Genomic DNA, 23,636 nt, shown 5'->3' on the forward strand with positions numbered 1-23,636 from the left:
GCGTGTGCAACAAGGTGGAACTTTCACAGTCGCTCAGTGAACACTGTATATGAGCACAGGGATGATGTTCTTAAGTGTTTTAAGACCATTCAGGACTCTGGGAATTTTGATGCTGTGACTGTGAGAGAAGCAGGAGGTTTTGTGAGGATGCTGGAGGTTGGTACTGTGGGAGGAGACTGGCCAGCAAACAGTTTCAGGTGTAGGTGGTTAGTTCTATCATTAAGATCGCATAAAGGGTTCTTACAGCAACAGGTGGTGGTTTTTCTGCAGTTCTGGCGTGTGTTTGTTGTGCTCAACGTGCAGCCTCTGTACCCTTTCATAGGCTGATTATTTAAGAGGTTTTGTTCTCTGTCTGGGAAATGAGGCAGACAAACATTTATTGCTGCGGTACCTTCAATGGGCTGATGGCCGTGTTGGAATGCTGAATAACGTACCTTTTATCAATCATGTTTGGGGATTGTGAGCTGAGATTGGGTAACTGTGTTGCAGTTGTACTTTCGCTAAAGGGCAGACCAGCCACTGTTTCTTGTATATTTTAGATCTATATTGTGGTTTGTTATTGTTATTTGATATTGATTTTGATCTTAAATGTTGTTTGTCATTTTGTCATTGTACAGGGCCGGGCCTGCATCTACACTAAACCTCCTTCGGTGTAGGTGATTTGGGTGATATGACACTGCTGTGTGGTGTGTACTGGAGGTTGGCACTGAAATAGTGACTTAAAGGTTACTACTTATTTGCGGTGTATGCTGTGGGGTTTCTTCTGTCTTCTTATGTCTCTTACAGGTGGTAGGAGGTCCACAAGAGCAGGTCCGACCCTATTGCAGTCTTAAGGAGAGCCAATTCCAACTTCTGTGAATGTTATCAAGTTTTTAACATTTGATGGTTCTATTGGAACAATAAAATTGTTACCTTTTTACAAACTACATTTGTTGTCCATAATCCGTATTGTGACCTTTAAAGGGCTCCTCCTGCCTTAAATAAGGAGGTGGCGTAGTCAGCTTATATTTCCTACACTACAGTACATTTTGCTTTTTTCTCCAACTATTTCACAAAATCATGCGACACGTCGACATGCTCTTTCAGCAGCTTCAGAAACGAAACATTGACCCCATCTTCATCAAAACTGCCATCTGTAATTTTGCCGACAGCATTAGAAACATCAGGTAAATGTGAAAAATCATAGAAATAACATGAATGCAGAATAATGTAGTATTAAGCAATTGTTTTATGTTTAAACAAGGTCTTCCATATTCACTGTGCAAGAGGAGATTCCAGCTGCCAAGCGACAGAGGGCACTGGGGCCCGCAGAACAACATCGGATTGCTATTGAGGTACAGCTTATTTCACTTTCATAGGCCTCCTCTTGTGCTCTAGTCTACAGTAGTGCTTCACAAACTGCTGCACGGTTACTGGTGCCACTCAAAGGTCCTCTGTTGTTCTATAGTTTTAATTTTGTGTTATGTTTGGAGCAGTTACTAATGTTTTGCCAAATCAAATTCACTTTATCCGTTAGGGACTTCATTTGCTGAGAAAGTGCCACTACAGATAAAAACATAGCACATGTACATTACAATAATTTTATTTTGGATTTCCTCTTAATCTCAATGACCAATGGTTCTATTGTAGATCCTTGATTAGTTTTGGTTTAGACAACAGTATTTCATACCTGATTTTTGCATATCCACATTTACAACTATATTCAAATTATTGTGACATAATTTAATAAAGAACAACCTTTAGTGCACATTTTCAGAAACTGTTAATCTTCTGAAAATCCTTATCACTACTCCAATGACATCAGCAGAATCTGAAAGATGCTTCTCCACTCTAAAAAGAATCAAAACGTTCCTAAGGAGCACAATTGCCTGTTAAATAAAGTAACACACCACATATCATAGTGTTTCTTGGTCTTCTGCTGGACTGAAGCACAGGCTCTACTCTTCAGCACAATGGTGACCCAGAAAACTCAACAGAAACACTTTAAATCCCTACAGAACTTTAAACACTAACAGATCTCTTCTATGTGCAAAACATAAAATAACGCTTCATTTCAGCATTTACTCTCAGTTCACATACATTATTTTTCTACTGAGTGCAAGGAACTTTAATATCTGAGTGAAATTATGTAAAGATCTTGTTTCATTTAGTAAATTATTCTTAGGATTTTACAGTTCATTACTAGATAACGGTGTTCATCAGTGTTGCCAGTATATTACTGTTTTTCTATTTTACCTTAAACCTTTCAACCCCACATCATGTAGTGCCCACACTACAAAGAGTAAAAGTAACATTGACACAGTGTTACAGTGAGATAATTCAGTGAATATGTAAGTGATTGTTGAGCATTAGTGATGAACACCTGCTGTTAACAAGCAGAATCACTAAAGAGCAAAGAGCACTGAAGAACAGAAAAAAAGAGAAGAGACGAGCAGAAACAAAATAACTACAACTGACTTTTAGCCATTACTCATTATTACACTTATTACTAGCCAGTTTAACTGTATTTCTGTCATATGTCCACAGAAGCTCTTATTGAGAATTAACAGAGGTTTAGATGTTGATGATTTATTGAAAATGTTTGGTTTGAATTACCATTATGGTGATCAGTGTTTGCTTTGAATGAATTGTTGAATTGTTTTACTGTAAAAAAAAAAAAAAGGCAAAATTCGAAGAGTAACATACCATTTTCAATTAAACCAGTAATATACTGTAGAAAACTATGCATTCTGGGTAATATAGGTAGTTTTCGAGAAATTAGTCTACAGGAATATACTGTGAATGAACAGCACTCAAAGTCGAAACTCAGAGGCTGTGTTCCAAATCAAACCCTATACCACATGTGTCAAACTCAAGGCCCGCGGGCCTAATCCGGCCCGCCACATTATTTTATATGGCCCGTGAGAGCATATGGGTGTCTTAAAATTAGGGATGCAACAAAATTTAGGCTGCTGAAAATAATATTTTCGTTTTTTGGCCGAAAGATACTAAAAAGCCGCCGTGCCCCTCCGTGTTTGGCGATGGTTTGACTCTGGCTCAACGTGTTTTATGACTTTGCGTGCGAGTCCGCTTCCGAAGATGCATAACTTCTAAGCGTGTTCCGCTGTGTGTGTGCGCTGTGCTCTCTGCTCCGTGTTCACAGCGCGTTCTGCTCAATGTTCCGCAAGCAACCTCTGTGTGTGTGTGTGTGTGTGTTGCGAGCTCTGCTCACGCTCACCCTCACCGGAAAGGCAAAGTCCGCTAAAAAAAAACGTGCCGACATGAAATTTCTCTGAACTTGTTTCTTTTTGCAATAGCACTACTGTGCTGTAAAATCACGATCCGCTCGTTCTCCTTGCTCTGCTCATGCTCAGATAAAAATAGCTTTGTAGGACTATACTTTATTTTGACAATTGGTCAAAAAATAAATCTGTTAAATCTGATTCTGCTGCATAGAACTAATTGAAGAATAACATTGATATTTTATATTATTTTAATATAATAATATATTTATTTAAATATATTAAATATATTACATAATATTTAATATAATATGTACCAGTATTATCCTTTTCCACATTTGTATCACTCCGCTTGTCTGTGTTTGCGCCACTTGCATCATTAAGCCAGTAGGTGGCAACCATCACCCCTTCAGTGCCAGGCGTGGCAGACCGCCCGGCGCCAGGTCTGCTACCTCTAGTAAGGAGTTGCTAGTAGACTGGGTGTTTTTTCCAGTGGTCTCTACGGTGACCCATGATGCCACGTGCAGTTCAGCCGTGTCTTCCCCTTGACAGACTCGTTCTGTCATCCCTGTTGAGTACGCTCCCACTTCCCTTGGATTGGGACTACCTCAGGGACTGCCATATGTTTCACTACCCCAATGGGTTAGTACATATGTGTATTCCCAACGCATTCTCATCCTTGGACGTCACATACTGACCCTTGTGACATTTCGTCTACATCGAACGCACATGGCACCCTTTAGCGTCAATATGACACGCACAGGATATGGGTAGGTTTAGTTCTGGGGTAGGTTTAGGGTTAGACCGCTAGGAGGCGCCTTCTGGCTCATTTCTATCTGCGTCTCATATTGACGATAAAGGGTGCCATGTGCGTTTGATGCAGACGAAATGTCAACAGCGTCAGTATTATGACGCCTTGGGATGAGAACGGGCTGGTATTCCAGGCCTTCCTCAGGCAGGCTGGGCTTCCGCAGCGTTCCCCCCCATGGGTTAGGGCACGCTTTCCCAGTGTTATCCAATATCCACTGTGCAGGTCTTGCGGAACAGCAGTGTGATTCCCTAGCTAGCTCCCGCAACTTATTCAAGAAACTGCTGCAGGGTAGCTTAGCTGGGTGCTGGAAGGGGCCAGCACCATGGCGTTTTATTAGGGATCCCAATTCGTCAGGGAACTCCTCCGTTCCCTGTACTCAGGGAACGAGGGTTACATACGTGACCGAGACGTTCCCTTTCGTCCTGGGAACTCCGACGTGTCGTCCGTTCGCCGTGTTGCTGTACCTTCGCGGAGGACTGGACACTGTTCGGCTCCCCAGCGAAAAGCATTGCGCAATGTTTACTTCCGCCTTTTATACCCGCGTTGGTAGGCAGGCTGCAGAATGCAAATCTTGCATGCCAATGTCCATTGGCTCGTTTTTAATTCTCTCGAAGGCAATTGGCTCACTAGCGTGATCCCAATTCGTCAGGGAACTCCCCCGACAACACGTCTCCGTTCCCTGTACTCAGGGAACGAGGGTTACATACGTAACCGAGACGTTTTCCATTGATCACAGTAAGATGCTGCCCTCTAGTGCAGTGAAGCAGAAATACATTTCATTGGTCTAAAAAAATAAATAATTTGGAAAAAATACTCACCTTCAAGTCACCAGAAACACTTTTGATTTTCCTCGGTCAAGATTTATGTGGTTATTTACTGACAATTTACCTAGTGTAATACTATGGTGTCACGTGCGCGAACTTCCGGAAAATATTAATGTGAATATATACAATAACAGGTTGAATGTGAGATTTTCTGTAAATGAAAACATCATTAAAGGGGCTGAAAGTGTTGAAGACTCTCCTTCCGCTATGTGCTTTTCCAGAGTCATTATTATGGAGGAGAATCGCTGATCTGCATGTGCTTATAGCCTCTACGTTTGGACTCATTCTGGGCTGGAAACTTTGTAAGGAGGGAATTACAGACATTTTCCAGCAAGAAGGAGGAAGGTAACAACATAAAAGTATGACTGAACATGGATTTATGAATATAACTTTATGGTGTTTTTCTGTCTATCTATCTACACTATATGGACTAAAAGTATTTTAGTATTTACCAACATCGACTCTAATGACATTGCATTACAGATACACATTAATATGGAGCATCTGGGAAAGTTTTCCTCAGGATTTCGGAGTGTTTTTGTGGGAATTCTTGCCCATTCATCCATTAGAGCATTTGTGAGGTCAGGCACTGATATTGGACATCTGGCTCACAGTCTCCGTCCCAATTCATCCCAAAGCTGTTGGTTGAGGTAGAGGTCCGGGCCAGTCAAGTTCAAATCAATTTGGAGCTTGAAAGTCATGAAGTTTCTTTAAAAATATCATAAAAGTTGTACAGGTTTGGAACAACAATGATAGTGTTTAAATAAATTAATAATTCACCTAAAATTAAACCTTCCTGAGTGTAATCTCGTCTCGTAGGGAATGTGGTGGACTCGTGCTGGTGGTTTTCTGGCTTCTGCTGTGCAGACATTCAGGAAGGTACTGTAAACCATCTGATAAAGTTTTATATTTTAATGTTCACAGATGGTGTTTAACACTGTTCTTTTCCTTTATTTACGTTTTCTTAAGTGAATCTTCATGTGTGTGTCCTGCAGGAGTTCTGTCGGCTCGGTGAGGATCTGCACTGCTGTGGGAATCACTGTGTTTCTCTTCATCACGTGGATCTATTACTACATGAACACAGAGCTTAGGAAACACTGGCCTGAACACTGTAACACTGCTCTCTGATCAGCCAGCACAGGACATGAACCACAACACAAACCTGTCCAGATCCAGACGTGTGGTTTTCTTCACTGCATTCCTCTTATTCTGTGGATTATATTCTTTACAGAAAGATGGCATGATGACTATGACTTTTCTGAAATCTCTATGACTTTCTTTCTCTGTGGAACACAAAAAAAAAAGATGTTTAGCACAATATTAAAGGTGGATGTGTCACACACACATTACAATTTATACTGTGTGTTTAGATTTATTCAGAATTTTTTTTTTGAGTTGAGTTTTCAGAAGCAGCTATCAAACTGGATGCATATCTATACATGTATGCACGTATACTGTTTAGAGATTGTTAAAAACATGTTTATGCATTTTTAGCAAAAAATAAAAAAAAACATTACCTGAAATTAAAAATAAATATTTAAAAATATATATTTCGGCTAGTTGCCACGCCAGCATTTCTAATTTACGAGAAACGCAATATTGAAGTACTAAAATAACTAAAACTTCATAAAAACTATATAGACATTAAAAAACAATAACAAAAATAGCTCAGGTTCAGCACATCACCTAAATGGGTCTTTACAACCGCAGCACTGCAATTGTATTATTTCTTTTTCTTTCAAGGCTTTGGCAATTGAATATAGTTTTTTTTCTTCTTTGGTGTCTTTATTTTTGTATTATGTACATGAATACACATGCATACTATTTGGCATTTAACAAAAGCAAATTGTACATTATGTGTTAAAACTGAATCACTTATTCAGTTTTAGCACAAAAAATAACAAATGACAAACACAAAATTACTAAAACTTTTATCTAAAATTAAAATGAAACAGAAAATGTAAAAACAAAATCTAACTCAACATATTAACAAACACTATAATAGTATCTCAGTGACAATATTGTATTGTACTAAAAACAGTTTCATACTCACTAGATGCAAATGAGTGGAAACTGAAATGAAAGACGATTCTCAGATCACCAACTGTACACTCACCATTTACTGGGGAATTAAAATACAAACATTTATTATGAATCATTATGAATTTGATAGTATGTTGTTATCCAAATGCATATAGGCAAATATACTCTCTTTATAACAGAAATGAACTCACTTATCTTCAGCATCAGTTCTGTCATCAGTGTTAAAACACCAACATATCCACACAAACACACAATGATATTGTGAATGAGGACGAACTAATGCATGTTGAAACATTGCAACAAGCTTAAGTACAATTTATTATGTAAAATAAATAAAAAATCTCTATATACACAATAGAAATCTCATTGATTTGAGTGTACCATAAACCATGATTTGAGTTTTTTTTTGCTCCAGTCCAATAAAAAGAGCATTTACTGAAAGTAAACTTCTACAATGGCTCATTCTTCAAATTTTGACATCAGAAGCTTGATGTAATAACACATGAGTGCCCATATTTTCATATTAACTGGGCCGAATCAGTGTTCAGAAACCTGGTCTGCGAGTTAACATAGTAACACACTCAAATAAACAGCAGAAGGGATAATATAATAAGAGCAATATGAGGAAAACCAGAACCATATTCATAGCAACTTCTCAAGAAAACACACCTTATGTACTCAATATTGTATATAAATAAAATATAAAAGGTAAAACTATTTATAAAAATGTTTACAAGTTTGACAAAGCACCAAAAAGTGTTATAAGGCTGTGCAGCTGTGGTTCCTCTGAACTGGAGCGCTGTGTTTTAGCACTGACTGATGTAATTTGTGTTTCTCATAGTGTTCATACATCCAAGAGAATCATCCGACACCAACATGCTTTACTGAGGTTGTTGTAGGGTGTCCAATAAGGACACAGATCTAGACGTTACTGAAGCACAACACTTCAAACCTGCAGTCTAAGCAGGCATGCTTCAGTCTATGAACCAGATTAGTAAAACTGCATGTTTCCACCTTATTTTGCAATGCTATTATCTGAGAAGGTGTCGAGACTTCAGATTAATTCACTATATCAACATGATCCACTAACCACAAAAAAACACAATACTTGATGAATGTAATGACATTTTAAAGTTGATCCCTCGGCTTGACCCCTGAATGTTTGAGGAGTAAACAGTGGATAAATCTGCCAGATTCACTCATTACACTGATTGTTGGACAGAATCAGGCTGTGTCTGTCTGTCTTGAGCCTCTTGTTCTTGAGCGTCTAACATCGGTCTCAACTCAAGTGATTCTGCTGCATTCTGGTTCTGGTTTGATGGGTTATGTGGCGTTTCATCAGACACGGCCTCATTCTGTGTTCAGGAGGAGACACACGAGTTAAACAATATCCACATGACACCTTTCACTTTATTCAAAAGAAAGTTGCCAGAAAAATAACTTTATTTTCCCTTTGAATTACGTTTATTTTTCAAAAATTTTGAGCTCAAAAGACTTAGATCTTTTTTTTTTTCTTTCTTTTTTTTTTTTTTTTTTTTACAAAACTTAAGTCGTTTAGCTTCTCAAATAAATCTATCTTGATTCAGGAATGTTTCATTTGTAAAGGAAAACAAGACAAAAATACTAGGGATAAAAAATCTTTTTTTGTCTGTTAGTTATCTGTTGCTTATAAACTAAAATCTACTTGCCAGAGAAACCTAAAAGTGCAGCTGCATCATAATAATTTCATCTATAATGCAGGCTAGTGACAAATCTCAAATAAATACAAGATTATATGAGATATTCACCTGAGAAGAGTGATTCTGCTGCGATCCGCCGGCTGGATTCTGTGTTCGGGTACAAGTAAGTGAACAAGTAAGTTCATAAGTAAAGAGTCCTTTAATTGCAGGTAATTTGTAACTCTCATAGCAATCAATATCAAATAAATATCAAATTATATTACTAACCTGAAAACGCTGATGAACTTTTTTAATGTCTGAAGAAAGGGGGGGGGGGGGGGGGGGATATATTTAGTGAATCAGTGGACTGTAAAAAAAAAATTTGCTGGAATATTTACAGTAACTACCTGGCAATTTTGGTTGCCAGTATAAGCCTGTAAATTTATAACTACCGGTACATAAATAAATGTGGTTTTAATAACTAACTACAATTATACTGTAAAATTACAGCACACCTGTAAAAGCAGTAAAACAAGATCAGCTGTAAATTTTCAGTTCTTTACTGTAATCTTTACAGTATGTTACTGTAATAATGCCCATGCTCTGAATTAAACCCTGAGTTAACTCATTTCATCTGAGGAAATTGCTTACCTTAAATCGGTCAATTGCCTTTAAATATTTATACTGTGAACTTATTTCATTTGAGTTCACAAAAAATAATGTTTTTTAAAATAAAATTAACTTAAATGAGTTTACCAAACATCAATTTAACTCAATCATCTTGCAGATAATTGCTAGTTTACAACAGCACACAGGTGCTGATGAATTTAACAAACATATAATAACTGGATCAGCAACTACAGTCACTGCCTTTAAATAAAGCAACATGCAGCATAACATCAGTGTTTTTCTGCTCATCCTGGACTGAAGCACAGGCTCTACTCTTCAGCACAATGGTGACACACAAAACTCAACAGAAACCCTTTAAATCCCAACAGAACATTAAACACTAACAGATCTCCACTATAGCATTATGAGCAAAAATACATAAATAGCACTTCAACATTTCAACATTTACTCTCAACATTTCAACATTTACTCTCCTGATCAGTCATTGAGTTCTCACAGAAATTAACTTTATTTGTTTAGTAAATTTGACTCATGGGGAGAGGCCCAACATGCTGCCAGGGACCGAATACAATGGAGAGTGCTCATTGAAGCCTTATGTCCCATAGAAGAGAATGAAGAGATGAAGAGAAATGATGATGATGAAATTTGACTCTTAGATTTTACAGTAAACAACTGACTTCCAGCCACAGCTGAAATCCACTGAAGATAAAAGACATTAAATCTGTGAAGATCTCAGCAGAGGAGGAGTAAACAACTCCACAAACAGCATTACCAGCTTCACTTATTACTAACCAGACTGACTTTATTTCTGTCATAATCAGAAGCTCTTATTGAGAATTAACAGAGGTTTAGATGTTGATGTTTTATTTGTTACCATTATGGTGATCCGTGTTTGCTTTAGTAGGGCTCTTGACCCTTGCTTTTTTAAACCTTAGTTTTTCTCTGGCGGATGTGTCTATATAAAACACACTTGTTATGGCAATAAAATAGAAGGGAAAATGTAATCAGGTGGTGTTGATGGTTGTGGATTGATGTTGGTGTAATCCACAAGATCAGATACACTCATCTCAACCAGCTTGTAATGTATGTGAGGTGTTACTGATTTTACATTATTGATTATAGTAAACCTGTGATTCTACAGTATGACATTCAGCATAATATATTCAGTTAATTTGGGTTTTAATTATATGCTGTTCACAGAACATTTCAAGTTACTCTGTATCTTGAACACGCACATAGATCAAGAATCAGCACATGAATCTCAATATTGGTGACAAACAAAATATTACTATACCAAACTACTATTTTTGACTGTCAAAATGCAGACGGACACAGCTACAGTGAGTTGGTCAAAATCTTTCTTTTTAGTAAACTTTGTGTACACAAACAATGTTCTCAATGCTCGAGTTCATGTGTAGAGCCCCTGGTGATACTTTCATGTTGTGTCTAGCCTTCTTAGTGTTTTAAAAATAGAGATTTTTTATGCTATTATAGAAGTGCCCCAAGCACTCCCATTCAAAAGGCAATTTGACCGAAAATGAATATACGGTCAAGCGGTCAAAGTGGCGTTTCTATACTAATTATGCTTTTAAGCTTTAAAGTTTGCCTCAGGTAGATTAACAAAAAGACCCTAGGTCGCATTTTGGCGAGAGTTACCCTTTAAAACTGCCTAAGCACTTTCAGCACATTGTTCCTGACTCAACCGCTGTAGCTTTACCACAACCTCTCACACACATGTTTTGGTCCTGTTAGCTTAGGAGTTTTTGGGCCACCACTTTTGAGACTTCTCTGTTTTTTAGGTAGATCAAACTCCCCTTGTCCACTGATAGCAATTTTTGGAATTACTCCTGAATCATACACAATCTGGTTGTATATCTTTTATCATGCTCTTATAGCTAAAATATAAATATTGCTGAAGTGGAAGGATCAGAGACCAAGCCATCTCTTTACAACGGAGAACAATTTCAATATTCTATAAGAGTTTATCTGTTCAATAAAGCTTGGGACCCTTTTAAGCAATATGTCATGAACATGTTTTACTGTCTGGTCTAGGCTGAATCTAATAATTTTTTATATATACATTATTATTATTACCACTAGGTTGATTTTGTCTCTTGTTATGCTTTGCTTTTCTTCTTTGTAATATTGTTGTAAAACTCATAAATAAAGTTATATATATATATATATATATAAAACAGACCCAGTGTCCTTAAACACCTGATTTACAGCAAATCAAGAAACACATGCAGAGACTAAAGATCAGCCGGTTAGATTTCAATGTTATTTACACTAGTGGCTTATTCAGATAAATAGTTTATACTCACATGGTTCGAAAATGATTAACAGCAGCACAAATGAGGCAAAGACGCATTCAGAGGAAAATACAACTTTCCTGAGATCCCCCATCGCACGCTCACCATTAACTGTGAAAAGAAAATATTGTGGTAAATATAAAGTTTGATCACTCTAAAACTTCTCTATTTGTAAAGTGTGCTTGTTCTGTGATATCTGTGCACACACTTATATATTTCACATTATAGTGAAGCACTCTGAGAAAAAAAATTAAATGTGAAAACCAAACTAAAATCACATTAACATGCTGTGATGTCAGACATATAAAAGATCACACATTTAAAAAGATGCACATTTAAAAAATGTAATTGTTTTAACTTTTTGTTATTGTAAACTGAAATTTGATCCTGGTTACAGTTCTGCTGTGGCAAAGTCTTCCTTTCAGTTTACAGTATGACGTTAGATGATTATGGAAACTCACCTATTTTCATGATCAGCTCGGCCATCAATGCAAACGAGTTCACTAGAACAACAACAACTGATCCGATAAGGTACACAATGTCTCTAAAAGGAAGATCTGTAAGGAAGTTGAAACTTTGTTAAAACTGGTATAAAATAAAAAAGGCTGCAGTAATATATATATATATGTGTGTGTGTGTGTGTGTGTGTGTGTGTGTGTGTGTGTGTGTGTGTGTGTGTGTGTGTGTGTATTTGCAATTTTTTATTTCACAAATGAAACATATTGAAACATATTGATACTCAACTTGACATATGTAGTTTATATCTCACAATTCTGAGTTAATATCTAGACTTGGTTTTACAAACAAATAAAATTAGAATTTTGAGATAAAAAGTCACAATTAACTTTTTATTTATTTTTTATTCTGTGGTGATTTTTTTTTTAACCAAGCTATAATTAATATTAAAACAGAAAAGGCTATTTATTTTTTATTCTGTGCTTCCATTTGATACACCATATTACCGAAAGTATTGGGACGTCTGCCTTTACATGCACATGAACTTTAATGATATCCCATTCTTAATCCGTAGGGTTTAATATGAAGTTGGCCCACCCTTTGAAGCTATAACAGCTTCAACTCTTCAGGGAAGGCTTTCAACAAGGTTTAGGATTTCTGGATTCTAGAAGTGCATTTGTGAGGTCAGACACTGATGTTGGACAAGAAGGCCTGGCTCGCAGTCTCTGCTCTAATTCATCACAAAGGTGTTCTATCGGGATGAGTTCAGGACTCTGTGCAGGACAGTCAAGTTCCTCTACACCAAACTCGCTCATCCATGTCTTTATGGACCTTGCTTTGTGCGCTGGTGCGCAGTCATGTTGGAACAGGAACATCCCCAAATGGTTCCCACAAAGTTGGGAGCATGAAATTGTCCGAAATGTCTTGGTATGCTGAAGCATTAGGAGTTCCTTTTACTAAAGTCATTCTCGTCCACAGCAGTGCCTGACCTCACAAATGCACTTCTAGAACACACTCCTAAGCCTTGTGGAAACCCTTTCCAGAAGAGCTGAAGCTGGTATAGCTGCAAAGGGTGGGCCAACAAAAAATATATAAATATATTTTTTTTAAAACAAGATATAATACATAAAAAAACAGAATGCTAATTTCTCCAGAAGAATATTTTAATTGACTAGAGTTATGAGTTGTTGTTGTTGTTGTTGTTTGCACAAGGAACTGACTAGGCAGGATCAAACCAGCATTGAAGGAAAGCTAACATGACCCAGACTCATAAATCTCAGAAGAAGAAAAACATCACACCGAAGATGATTCAAATCAATACTGTACCCAGGTCATCACCAAATGAGTGTTTGAGGACCACAATTCCCCAGAGAACTTGAAGAAATGCAGCTACGCAGACCCATCCTTCACAATCTACAGTTGAAAAAAAAAAAACAAAAAAAAAAAAACAAACATGAACACTTTACAGTATCAAATTTAATTGGAAAATTTAATTGGAGGCCATTATTGTACCTTTTTCTTTTTTCAGTGCTATGAGGTGCGAATAGACCATTATTATGTTCACCACTATCATGAAACTTAACCACGTTGTTCTCCTGACCGAGCGCAAACCTGAAAATAAATTAAACGTAAGAAAGTTTATTTATTACATTTTAAAATGGCAGAAAATATGATTTTGGATACAAATACTCCTGAAGACCTGACAATCGATTGCTCTTATTCAACAGTAAATCATTTACAGTAAAACTATCAAAGACAGTGCTATTCATCATGACAGATTAAGATGGAATGTCATTGATTGATCTACAATCAATTATAGATAGAGTCGAAACACAATTCATCAATTATACTTACACTGCAGTTTTTCCACACATGGATCATTCCAACTATATCTGGTCAACGTTAAAAACAGTGGAAGAACTCCAACAACAAAAAGTGCTGTATGTGGAGAAAAAACACTGGGCTTTAGAAACAAACATACAACACAATTAAACAATTAATAGTAGTGAGCTGCTTAGCCTTCAGAAAAAAATTTAACTAAATTGAACTGTTTTACCTTTTAGTCATTTTCCCTGATTTTATATAATAAATAAACAAGGGTTTCAGATTAGCAGATAAATACATTTAGCTATCATTTAGTAGGCTAGTTTAGTCAGGGTCCTATTTTTTCATTGACAGTGTTATCCTATAAAAACTAAAAAAAAAAATGTTGAATGGCTTTAAAAATGTAAGAAAATGGAATTAGATCATTAGGGTAAAAGTGCATTCACTAATAAACTTAACTCACATTTAGATCAAAATAAAAGATAAAATTTGGAAGATGCTTTTATCCAAAGTGACTTATAATGCATTCAAGGTAACATTTAAATCAGCCAAATTGGTAATGTATATTAAAGCAATGAGCCCCAAGAAGCCGTGGTTTACAGTGAATTTATAACAGCTAAAGGGCTTTGTTAGACATGACACGGAACAGAGTAAAACAAAAGAGTAATCCAGCAAACGAGAAGACAACGTAACAGTGCACCAACAAAAACAAAACCAAACAATGAGTGAACAGGACTCATGGGCAAAATATACACAGAAACTAATGATCAAACAAGGAACAGGTGTGTGTAATCAATGAAACAAACAGTAACCATTACAACGGACAGAAACAGAAAGGAAACACAGAAAATAACAATGACAAACTAAAAGGGCAAGAAGTCTTTCTGTGCCCATTGTGGCACTCTAATTTTATTATTTCCTTTTAAAAATAAAAACATTACTTTTTTTAATAGACCATTTAAAAAATATGAATGTAACCACAAATCCTCATTAACAAAGACACAAAACATATTATTAACTTTAGATATTTAATGTAATACAACATCACAGATCACTATTTTTCCGGCGAAAAAAAAACTTTGATCAATTTCAGTTGTACCCTTGTACTTGTAAGGGTACGTTTATACAACAACGATGTACTAAAAACAGAAACGTTTTTTCCTTTGTACGGACGACAACGTTGTTGAAACGATCCAAGGATCTGTGAAAATGATTAAAAAACGCTGTATTTTTTCATATCAGGCCAGTAGTTGGCGATATCACCTTGTAAAGAAACACTATTTGCCAAATACACAGATGTTTCAGAGACATTTGCATTCAATACTTTATGTACTGCTTAATACAGCGTCTGTTTGTATAACAATAAAAGTTCAACATAAGCCTCAAGTCTGAGAAAATTTCTAATCGGCATGCACTGCTTCAAATCAACTGCCGATCGGTCTGCACAGAGCTGCTTGAAGTCAAACTCGCCTAATGTGTCATGTTCTTATTGGATGGTCTAGTTATGTGTCCTATGTTTTCATTGGTTCATTGTTTGATTGTTTTACATGTGTTCCTTTGTTATTCATTAGTCTCTGTGTATAAATAGCCCTTGTGTTCCCATTGTTCCATGTCTAGCTTTGATATTGTAACATACTGCTGGTAACTGTATTTATGTTCATAACAACTCTTCTTCTGTCATGTTAATATCAAGTCAAGCCTGTTTTGGGTGATGTTTTTTTCACTTTGTTAATCTAAAAAAAACTGCACTTGGGTTCTCAATTCAACTTGCCTTCAGTGGACTTCTGTGACAGATTACAAAAACTTTGTTTGGCCACCAAAACACTGTTGTCATTTAAATGAACGGACAAAATTCATAAATTATTTCTGTTTTTAGTTAAAAACGTTGTCGTGTAAACGGCTCCAAAATCTCACAAATGTTGGTATTCTAATGAAATAATGAATTTAGGAAGAAAATAACCACTCATTCAATGTGTTAAGATGAGATTTTGTGCTATCTATAATCAAGAGGAACGAATAAGGTCATCAATTTTTTTGTAATCCAAATGTTTTATAAAACGCTTACCTCCGCTGGCAGCTCCAAAAGCGTAGAAGAGGAAGATGAGTTGTAATGGAGGAAGAACATCATGGCCGATATCAGACACGAGGTCTAACACAGCACGCATGCGGCCATCTGTATTTCTTATCAGTTCAGCCAATACTGTATCAACAAAATATGTATAGAATTAACAAAATGTTTTATTTAAAAATGATCATGACCAATTTCTAAGAGAGCAATAAAGAATACAACAAGACGGACACTAAACTGATAGTATAATTTGAGTAAAAATATCCTAATAACAATTACACACAGCAATGAAGTAACCTTCTGAAATAAGTTATAAAATAGCATTGTGTGAACTTTGTTAAAGTACATTAATGATTTACATGTTTTTCTTCAGCAAACAGTTGGAGCCAATTGTACTTAATGAGTAAGTTCGGCAGTTTTGGAGATTCAAAAGTTAATAGTATTGAATGCTTGGCAGTATTATTACATTATTGCATGAGTCAAACTAAAAATCAGAATCAAATGGATAAATAAATAAATAAATACAATTTATAATTACTTAATGTGTCTGAGATTACAGTGCTGAGCTGACAAAAAAACTGATTTATTTAATTTACTCATCACTAGTGTAGAGTGACAGAAATACTTACAGAAAACGATGTTCGTGATGCATATCAGAATCATTATTGCAAAAAGGATGGTTATCAGGACTCGATCAGATTGTTCATAACTCAGACTTTTTTCCCAAAAGGATTTAAAAAGAACTGGGACAAAGAGATAAACAATCACAATTACGTAAATGTTGTTGACTGAGCTTAACTTGTATAGAATGATAATATTATGCACGGTTGAATATTCAGATTTGCCAACCTGAATAAACAACATTTGCAAAGAGGGAATATTGTAGATGAACAATGCAGTGCATAGCTGTTTTACGATTGCCTGCAAAACAGAAAAAGTTTTTAACAAATCAAATACAACTCCAAACAAAAACAAAATCTGTAATAAAACAAACAAAAAAACAGAAATGAACACTTTCGGTAACATTTATTTTCTGTTCCTTTGCCCATTTACTGATAAAGAGAAAATCATCAAACCAACTCATTTGAGCATCTCTTTGATAAACCAATCATGTTTCAAAGCAAACAAACCTGGAAAACGTTCTGAATGTGGAGACGCCCATAACAGCAGAAGGGGCCTCAGCAAATAATGAGCACAGCAAGCAACAGTTTCACTAAGAAATCCTAGAAAAAGAAAAGAAACAGGAGATACACTCATTTCCTAAGAGTGGCAATATTCCAAGTAGGCCTGTCACGATTATGAAATTTGGCTGACGATTAATTGTCTAAAAAATAATTGCGGTTATGGCGATTAATTGTCAGTTTTAGGGCTTTGACGATTAATTGTCTGTGTTAGGGCTTTGGCGATTATGCTGATTAATTGTCTGTTTTAGGGCTTTGTGCTTCATTCATTAAATAATTGTGATAAATTTAATCCTTTGTAAGTTATCATTTTGCAGTGTAAGATTACAGTTAACACCTTTAAATATTAAATAAATATATTCAATAGCTATGACAATTTGTTTATTAAACTTAGTGAGTGTATAAATCAGCAGCAAAAAGTAATTTTTGAAAACATCTGCACAGTAATTGAATAAAATCTAAACATGTTAATAAAAACAAATGTGCACAAACCATGATAATATGATACGCTTCAAAACAGAGCGGAACAAAGCGCGTATGCGCATCGCGGGTGCAGAATGATGTGCTTAATGCAACATGGAGTCACAGTGCGCAGCGCTGCACAAGTGCGCATTTAAAAGTTCACGGCACAAAGTGAAGAAATGTCGAGGGCATAAATCCTAGTGTAGGCTATATCAGTCCAACAGTTTATTGATCATTTGTTTCTTCACAGTTTTAAACTCCAGTTATTGCGCGTCTGATGCCAATTCATAGTCCTTGTAAAAAAAAAAAAAAAATTCATAGTCCTTGTGCTGTGTAGGCACACGGTAGCAAGCGAGTCATTTAGAAACAGCAAAAAAACTCACAAAATAAAGTCATTTTATGCAAATCCACAGCCCTTTGTCTACAGATCAAGCATTATAATGTCAATGTCACATTGGAGAAAGTTTTACCGTGTATCCTGTCGTAACCGGACGACGCGCGCTGTTTGAATGCTGACCGGCCGGAATGATTGACAGCTGCAGAGTTTGAATGCTGAACGGAATGATTGACAGCTGCAGACGAGTTTGTGAACTTTAATTTAACAATGTAAATATACTACTGTCCCTCACATTATGAAATGGCTTCAGATGACTTTGAATATGTTGCTGGAAAACGTAATTAGTGCTTGTTTATTTATTTTGGTCCATGACTCCCCCTTGTGCCGTAGGCCTATAAAAGAGCGCAATAATCGCGGTTGTCTGAAACAATCGCGGTTAGATCAAATAATCGCGATCAGACGGTTATTTAATTATAGCGACAGGCCTAATTCCAAGGTTCTGTTTTATTCTACTATACAAAATTATGACAAAAAGTAACTTTAAGTAACTTTAAAAAGTAGACTTTTTTTCTTAAAATTGCTAGATATAAGCTCGCAAGATATAAAAATTGAGAATTTTAAATTTATGACTATTATTTCTCAGAATTGCGAGTCATGAAATTCTGACTTTATAACTCGCAACTGTGAAAAAAAAAGTCTGAATTGTGAGATAAAAATTAGCAATTACCTTTTTTATTTTTGTATTCCGTGGCGAAAAGAACCTTCCATAGTGAATGAATCGAATTTACAATTTAAAACAAAACTGAATTGACATAACTGACATAAAATGTCTAGGTTACTAATGTAACCCCTGTTCCCTGAAGGAACGGGACATTACGTATGACAATGTGTCTGACAAGCCAATGCACTTTGACAAAATTTACATCTCAAGTCCCTCCCTGCTTCCGGCTATATAAGGCAGCATGCAAACTCAAACATCAAGTTTTCCGCTAAGGAGACATGGTCATTCCGAAGCATGGTCATTCCATGCGTCATTCCGAAGCATTCCCAAATCTGCTGGACCATCCGGGGCTGGAGTCTCCACTCTTCCCTGGACGTGAGAGCTCGTCGACTGCATGATTGAGATCGCCATGGATGTATATGGCACGAAGCGACCTGAGACTCTTTTTTTACAAGTTGCGACATAAGACAAGGAGGAGCGTGGAACACCTTGAACAGTTGATGCACACAATCTACATTGTTAAAAGCGCAATATAAATGAAGATGACTTGACTTGACTTGACAATGGTCAATATGTTTTCCGTCCGGAACAGCAAATGATTGTTTCACAGCAACAGCAAAAAAACGACACAGGGTCAACGGTACGGCTAGCAACTTGAAGCAGTTGATATGTCACTGCAGTCGAGGTCTGCACTGTGCAGGAGCCCAAGGGTGTATGCCCATCGTATACAGCACCCCAGCCTGTGCCGGAGGCATCTGTTCACACAGAAACATGCCTGGACACTTGTTCTAGGGGACCTCTTGTCCATAGAAAAGCAAGGTCTGACCATGGGCTGAAAGTACGGCGGCATAGTGTGATGTCCACCCCATGTGTGCCACGTTGCCCATGCCCATTTCGGGACCCGGTCGAAGCCAGCGCTGAAGCGGTCTCATATGAAGCTATCCAAGCAACGTTACTGCAGCTGCGGATGCCATACGCCCCAGGAGCCTCTGAAAGAATCTCCGGCCCCTGAACAAATTCAAGCAGTTCACCACTGACTGGGCACGCTCGTTCGTGAGACGCGCTGTCATTTCGACTGAGTCCAACTTCATACTGAGAAAAGAGATTCTTTGCATGGGAAAGAGTTTGCTATTTTCCCAATTGACCCGAAGACCCAACTGGCTGAGGTGTCTGAGCACCATGTCCCAGTGTTCGCACAACTGATCTAGCGACTGTGCCAGAATAAGTTGAGGATGTGAATGCCGATTTCCTTCTATGGGGTAAGGGTAGCTTTCGCTATCTTTGTGAGGACGTGACAAGGACAACCACAAGGGGAGGGCCTTGTATTGATATGCCCGCCCCTCAAACGCAAAGCACAGAAACGGTCTATGTTGAGATAGGATCAAGACATGAAAGTACATGTCCTTCAGGATGATCACTGCAAACCAATTTTGGTGGTGAACACACGTGAGGATGCGTTTCTGCGTCAGCATCTTGAATGGAAGCTTGAGAAGGGCCCAATTCAAGACGAGCAAATCCAAGATTGGTCTTAACCAATCATCTTTCTTGAGCACAATGAAATATGGGCTGTAAAACCCTGACTTCATAATGGCTGGAGGGACCAGCTCCATGTACCCTGTGCCTTCCACAACTTTGTTCAGCATGCCCCGCACCGAGAAACCAATCATAGGTTCCACTCAAGCCCGACGCTCGCGGCGGCCCAGGAAAGCATGGCAGTCAGCACCGGGTCAGGCTCGAACAATGCTAATCTCCCCAAAGGGGGCAGTGCAGCCGAATCTCTCAGAGGACTCAAGTCAGCCCTCCGATGCAGCAATCGACATCCGGTCTTCTGAGGGAGCCACGAATGACATGCAGAGTCCCCTATGGGAAGGAACAGCAACCACAGCCGGAAGCTCCACAGCCTGCGATGTGAAAGAGGAGTAGGAGGGCCGCAGGGATTCACTCAACGGGAGAGCTCCCAATGTAATCCACAGATCACCCTGTGTATTAAACGAAGTGGCTCTGCCATGCACAAAGACCAGACTGGGGAATAACAGAAGGGACTCCACCTTTTTTAAGGTATCTTGATCTCAACATCGCGATGGTCATCTTCCCACAGTGGGTGCATGACTCATCAACGAATAATACCTCACATGCTTATGGCCCAGACATGTGAGGCAGAGATTGTGGCTGTCAGACAGGGCCAGGAAACATCCGCATCCAGAAACACACAGGTGGAATGACATCTTGAAAAAGACGCAACGTCACACCTGTGTTTACTCTTTTAGCTTCTTTTATTTAGATGTTGAAGTGCCCAGGGGAACAGCTGCTGCAATTATCAGTGCAAACACTCTTGACCTCCACTGGAACATGCCGTCACAACTCTTGTTCTGTAGATTCACTGAACGATGACTGAATAGTAGAGTGAAAAAAACATTCACTTGGCTCCGAAGCAAAAGATTAATTTGTGAGTTTGCATGCTGCCTTTTATACATGGAAACAGAGAGTGGCTTGCGATGTAAATCTCACTCGCCAATGTGCATTGACTTGTTCTGTTACCACTCTAAGGTAATTGGGCTCTCAGCCGAGATCCCACTTTGTCAGTTCAGTCCGACGTAACGTTGAACGTCACTGACTGATAGCGAACAATGATTCTTCAACTGTTATGTTAAACATATAATTATTACTACTTGTGGAATACTCACCTTCAATGACACCCCAGAACAAAAAGGCGAAAAACATAAAAAGGTTTGGTACAGAGACTACAGAGATCTGAAGAAACAGGCCTGCATCAAGAGAGAAGTACACAATAAAAAATGTATTTCAGTCAGAAATGATTAATTATTTAAATAATTATTTTGCATATATTAGTGTAATATCACTAACTAACAAATAAACAAATAAAAATATTTTTTGTGCAAACTTACTTGTTTTGATTTTATACCATAGAAAAAACAGCAGTGCACATCCGGATGCAGCAAGACAAAGAATAAGCACAATTATGTGTAAAAAAGAGTAACCTGTGGCACACAAACATTAAATTACAAACACAAAAAGACTGCAAAATTCTCTGAGAAACTGTCATGCATTATAATACTTAGTTGTACATGTCCAGTCTGTGTTGACACATGGTAAAATATAAATATTGTGAACAGAATTCTTTTAGCCAGGGAAGACTTTTGATTTTACACAAATTACCAATTAACAGATACCATTGAGATGAATAGAAATGTTAAAAGGTAGCTTTTTTTAATTTGGTAAATGTTTTTCTATCGTAGTTTATGCACGTCTTCTTATCAGATAAAAAAAAAAAAAAAAAAGATTCACTTCAATGAGCACATACTTTTTAATGCGCATTTTTAGAATTTATGCAATCCAGTGTTTTTTGCATAACAATAGGTGGATGGAATTATGGCTATTAACATCCAGCAAATAGATCACATGCACATCAGAAATTAAGCTAATACACATGCTTAATTGAAATAACATGGAGCATTCAATGAACTCCTCACTTAACTAAATTTAATTTCACTAGATTAGCTCACCCAGTTGCTCCAGTACTACAGTTGCATTCGCTGAAAAATTTCCAGCAATCACGTGACAGATGTAAACCCCTTTATCCTCGGTCCTGACACTCTTCAGACTGAGAGAGAAGTTTCCTTTGCAGATTTCATCGGTGAAGAACTCAACTCTGTCTCTGTATCGCTCATCTACTGGTATAGTTTTATTCTTTTCAAAAACCAGGATGTTCTCATCTTCATCCATCTTCCTCCATGAGACCCGTTCAATGTGTTCAGGTGGGATGTGAGAGTGTACAGAGCAGTTCAGAGTGACGTCTTCACCCACAAACGTAGATACGGGATCATCTGATCCTGATACACTCAGATACTCTGAAAGAACACACAAAATATCAGAACACACAATAAAGTGGAATTCATTTCAAAATGTTGGCCAGAGATTTTCACTCACCAACTGCTTTAATTTGCACCAGGGTTTCATCAGATTCCTGCTCAGTGTAAACTTTACATCTGTAAAAACCCTTATCTTCAGCTCTCACGTTTTCCAGACGGAGGGAGAAGTGTCCATGTTTGATTTGATCAGTGAAGAAATGAGCTCTGTCACGATAATCCTGATACTGGGCGTCTGGTCGACTCTCATAATCTTGGTACACATGCACAAGTGTATTGATATCTGTTCGTATCCAAATCACCTTCAGTCCTTTCAAAGGTAAGGGTTCATCAACATAACAGGGCAAAACCACTGAAGATCCCAGAGCAACAACCAGAGGACCAGCGGGCCCTTTCACTAAAAACCCTAAAAACAACAGAGAAAAAAAAAAAAAAACATTCAGATGAATGAGATGAAGGAAAGATTACTTTTGAAGTCCCAATTTGATACATTTTACGATTCATGCTAGGTCTTCCTGTTTTGTTAAAAAAAGTGTTACAAGTGTATAATGTAAATGGATAAAATACTTACCGTCACATATCATAAATAGTGCTGCCACGAACATGTATTTATGTAGTAAGAGCATGTTCTAACACAAAATCACGGCATAAAAGTTTACTTTATCTGCTGTAACTGAATAACCAAGTTATAACAGAAAGTGTGTGAAGAAGCTGCCGTACGTTGACTGATCTGCTTTCACTTTCATCCCAGGTAATGCAGGTATAGCAGCTAAGCAGGAAGTCAAACCGTCTGAACCGCCTACTCCTGTCCTCACCTGTCAATCATTCTCCCAAAACCAAGCAATAGAAGCAGCACATTTACACTTGTGACTGACCCAGCAAACAAAAATATGTTCTAGAACGTTTAATGAACATATAAATCAAACTCATTTTCAGTTGAAATCAAGTGCATGTCAGCTGCAGTCTACGTGTATAGCAAATCAAGAACTATTTTCTTCTCAAAGTGACTGGGAAACTCACATAACATAGCCTACCGTTGTATTGTTTACTCCGATGAACAAACAATATTCTTTGCCATGCATCACTGCACGATTTTAATAGTAACGACAGAAACATGGCTATATTTCTTCAGTAGACTTAGCCTAACTGATTGGCGCGTGCACGTGGACTACACTACCCACAATGCCCTATTGTAAACAGG

General features: G+C 37.5%; 1 protein-coding gene and 1 long non-coding RNA gene across 2 annotated transcripts; one reads left to right on the top strand and one right to left on the bottom strand.

The window, feature by feature from the left end:
* The first annotated feature begins 5,028 nt into the window (after positions 1-5,028).
* Positions 5,029-5,928, top strand: LOC307165099. Its single transcript, XR_013822406.1, has 3 exons — positions 5,029-5,201; positions 5,676-5,735; positions 5,852-5,928. It is a non-coding gene; the product is annotated as an uncharacterized lncRNA (long non-coding RNA).
* Positions 5,929-6,254: 326 nt separating this feature from the next.
* On the bottom strand, positions 6,255-23,182 carry LOC307165071 (uncharacterized protein). The gene is made up of 17 exons (XM_079882366.1): positions 23,007-23,182; positions 22,497-22,841; positions 22,073-22,417; positions 21,455-21,547; positions 21,233-21,313; positions 16,978-17,070; positions 16,697-16,768; positions 16,477-16,590; positions 15,845-15,979; positions 13,810-13,893; positions 13,468-13,566; positions 13,282-13,368; positions 11,961-12,056; positions 11,512-11,610; positions 8,846-8,874; positions 8,687-8,725; positions 6,255-8,254 (listed from the first exon to the last, which is right to left on the bottom strand). Exons 1-17 carry the CDS (start codon positions 23,059-23,061, stop codon positions 8,102-8,104), a joined length of 2,019 nt encoding a protein of 672 aa, XP_079738492.1. The 5' UTR covers positions 23,062-23,182; the 3' UTR covers positions 6,255-8,101.
* Positions 23,183-23,636: the final 454 nt, after the last annotated feature.

Source organism: Squalius cephalus (genome assembly GCF_949319135.1).
Source record: "Squalius cephalus genome assembly, chromosome: 1".
Lineage (NCBI taxonomy): Eukaryota > Metazoa > Chordata > Actinopteri > Cypriniformes > Leuciscidae > Squalius > Squalius cephalus.

Excerpts from the sequence above, each read along its gene's own strand:
- LOC307165071 (XM_079882366.1), bottom strand. The coding sequence starts at position 23,061 with ATGCTCTTACTACATAAATACATGTTCGTGGCAGCACTATTTATGATA. Across the intron at positions 21,548-22,072 it reads TGTAGTACTGGAGCAACTGG|GTTACTCTTTTTTACACATA; the intron begins GTGAGCTAATCT and ends TGTGTGCCACAG. Across the intron at positions 13,369-13,467 it reads AGCACTGAAAAAAGAAAAAG|ATTGTGAAGGATGGGTCTGC; the intron begins GTACAATAATGG and ends TTTCAACTGTAG.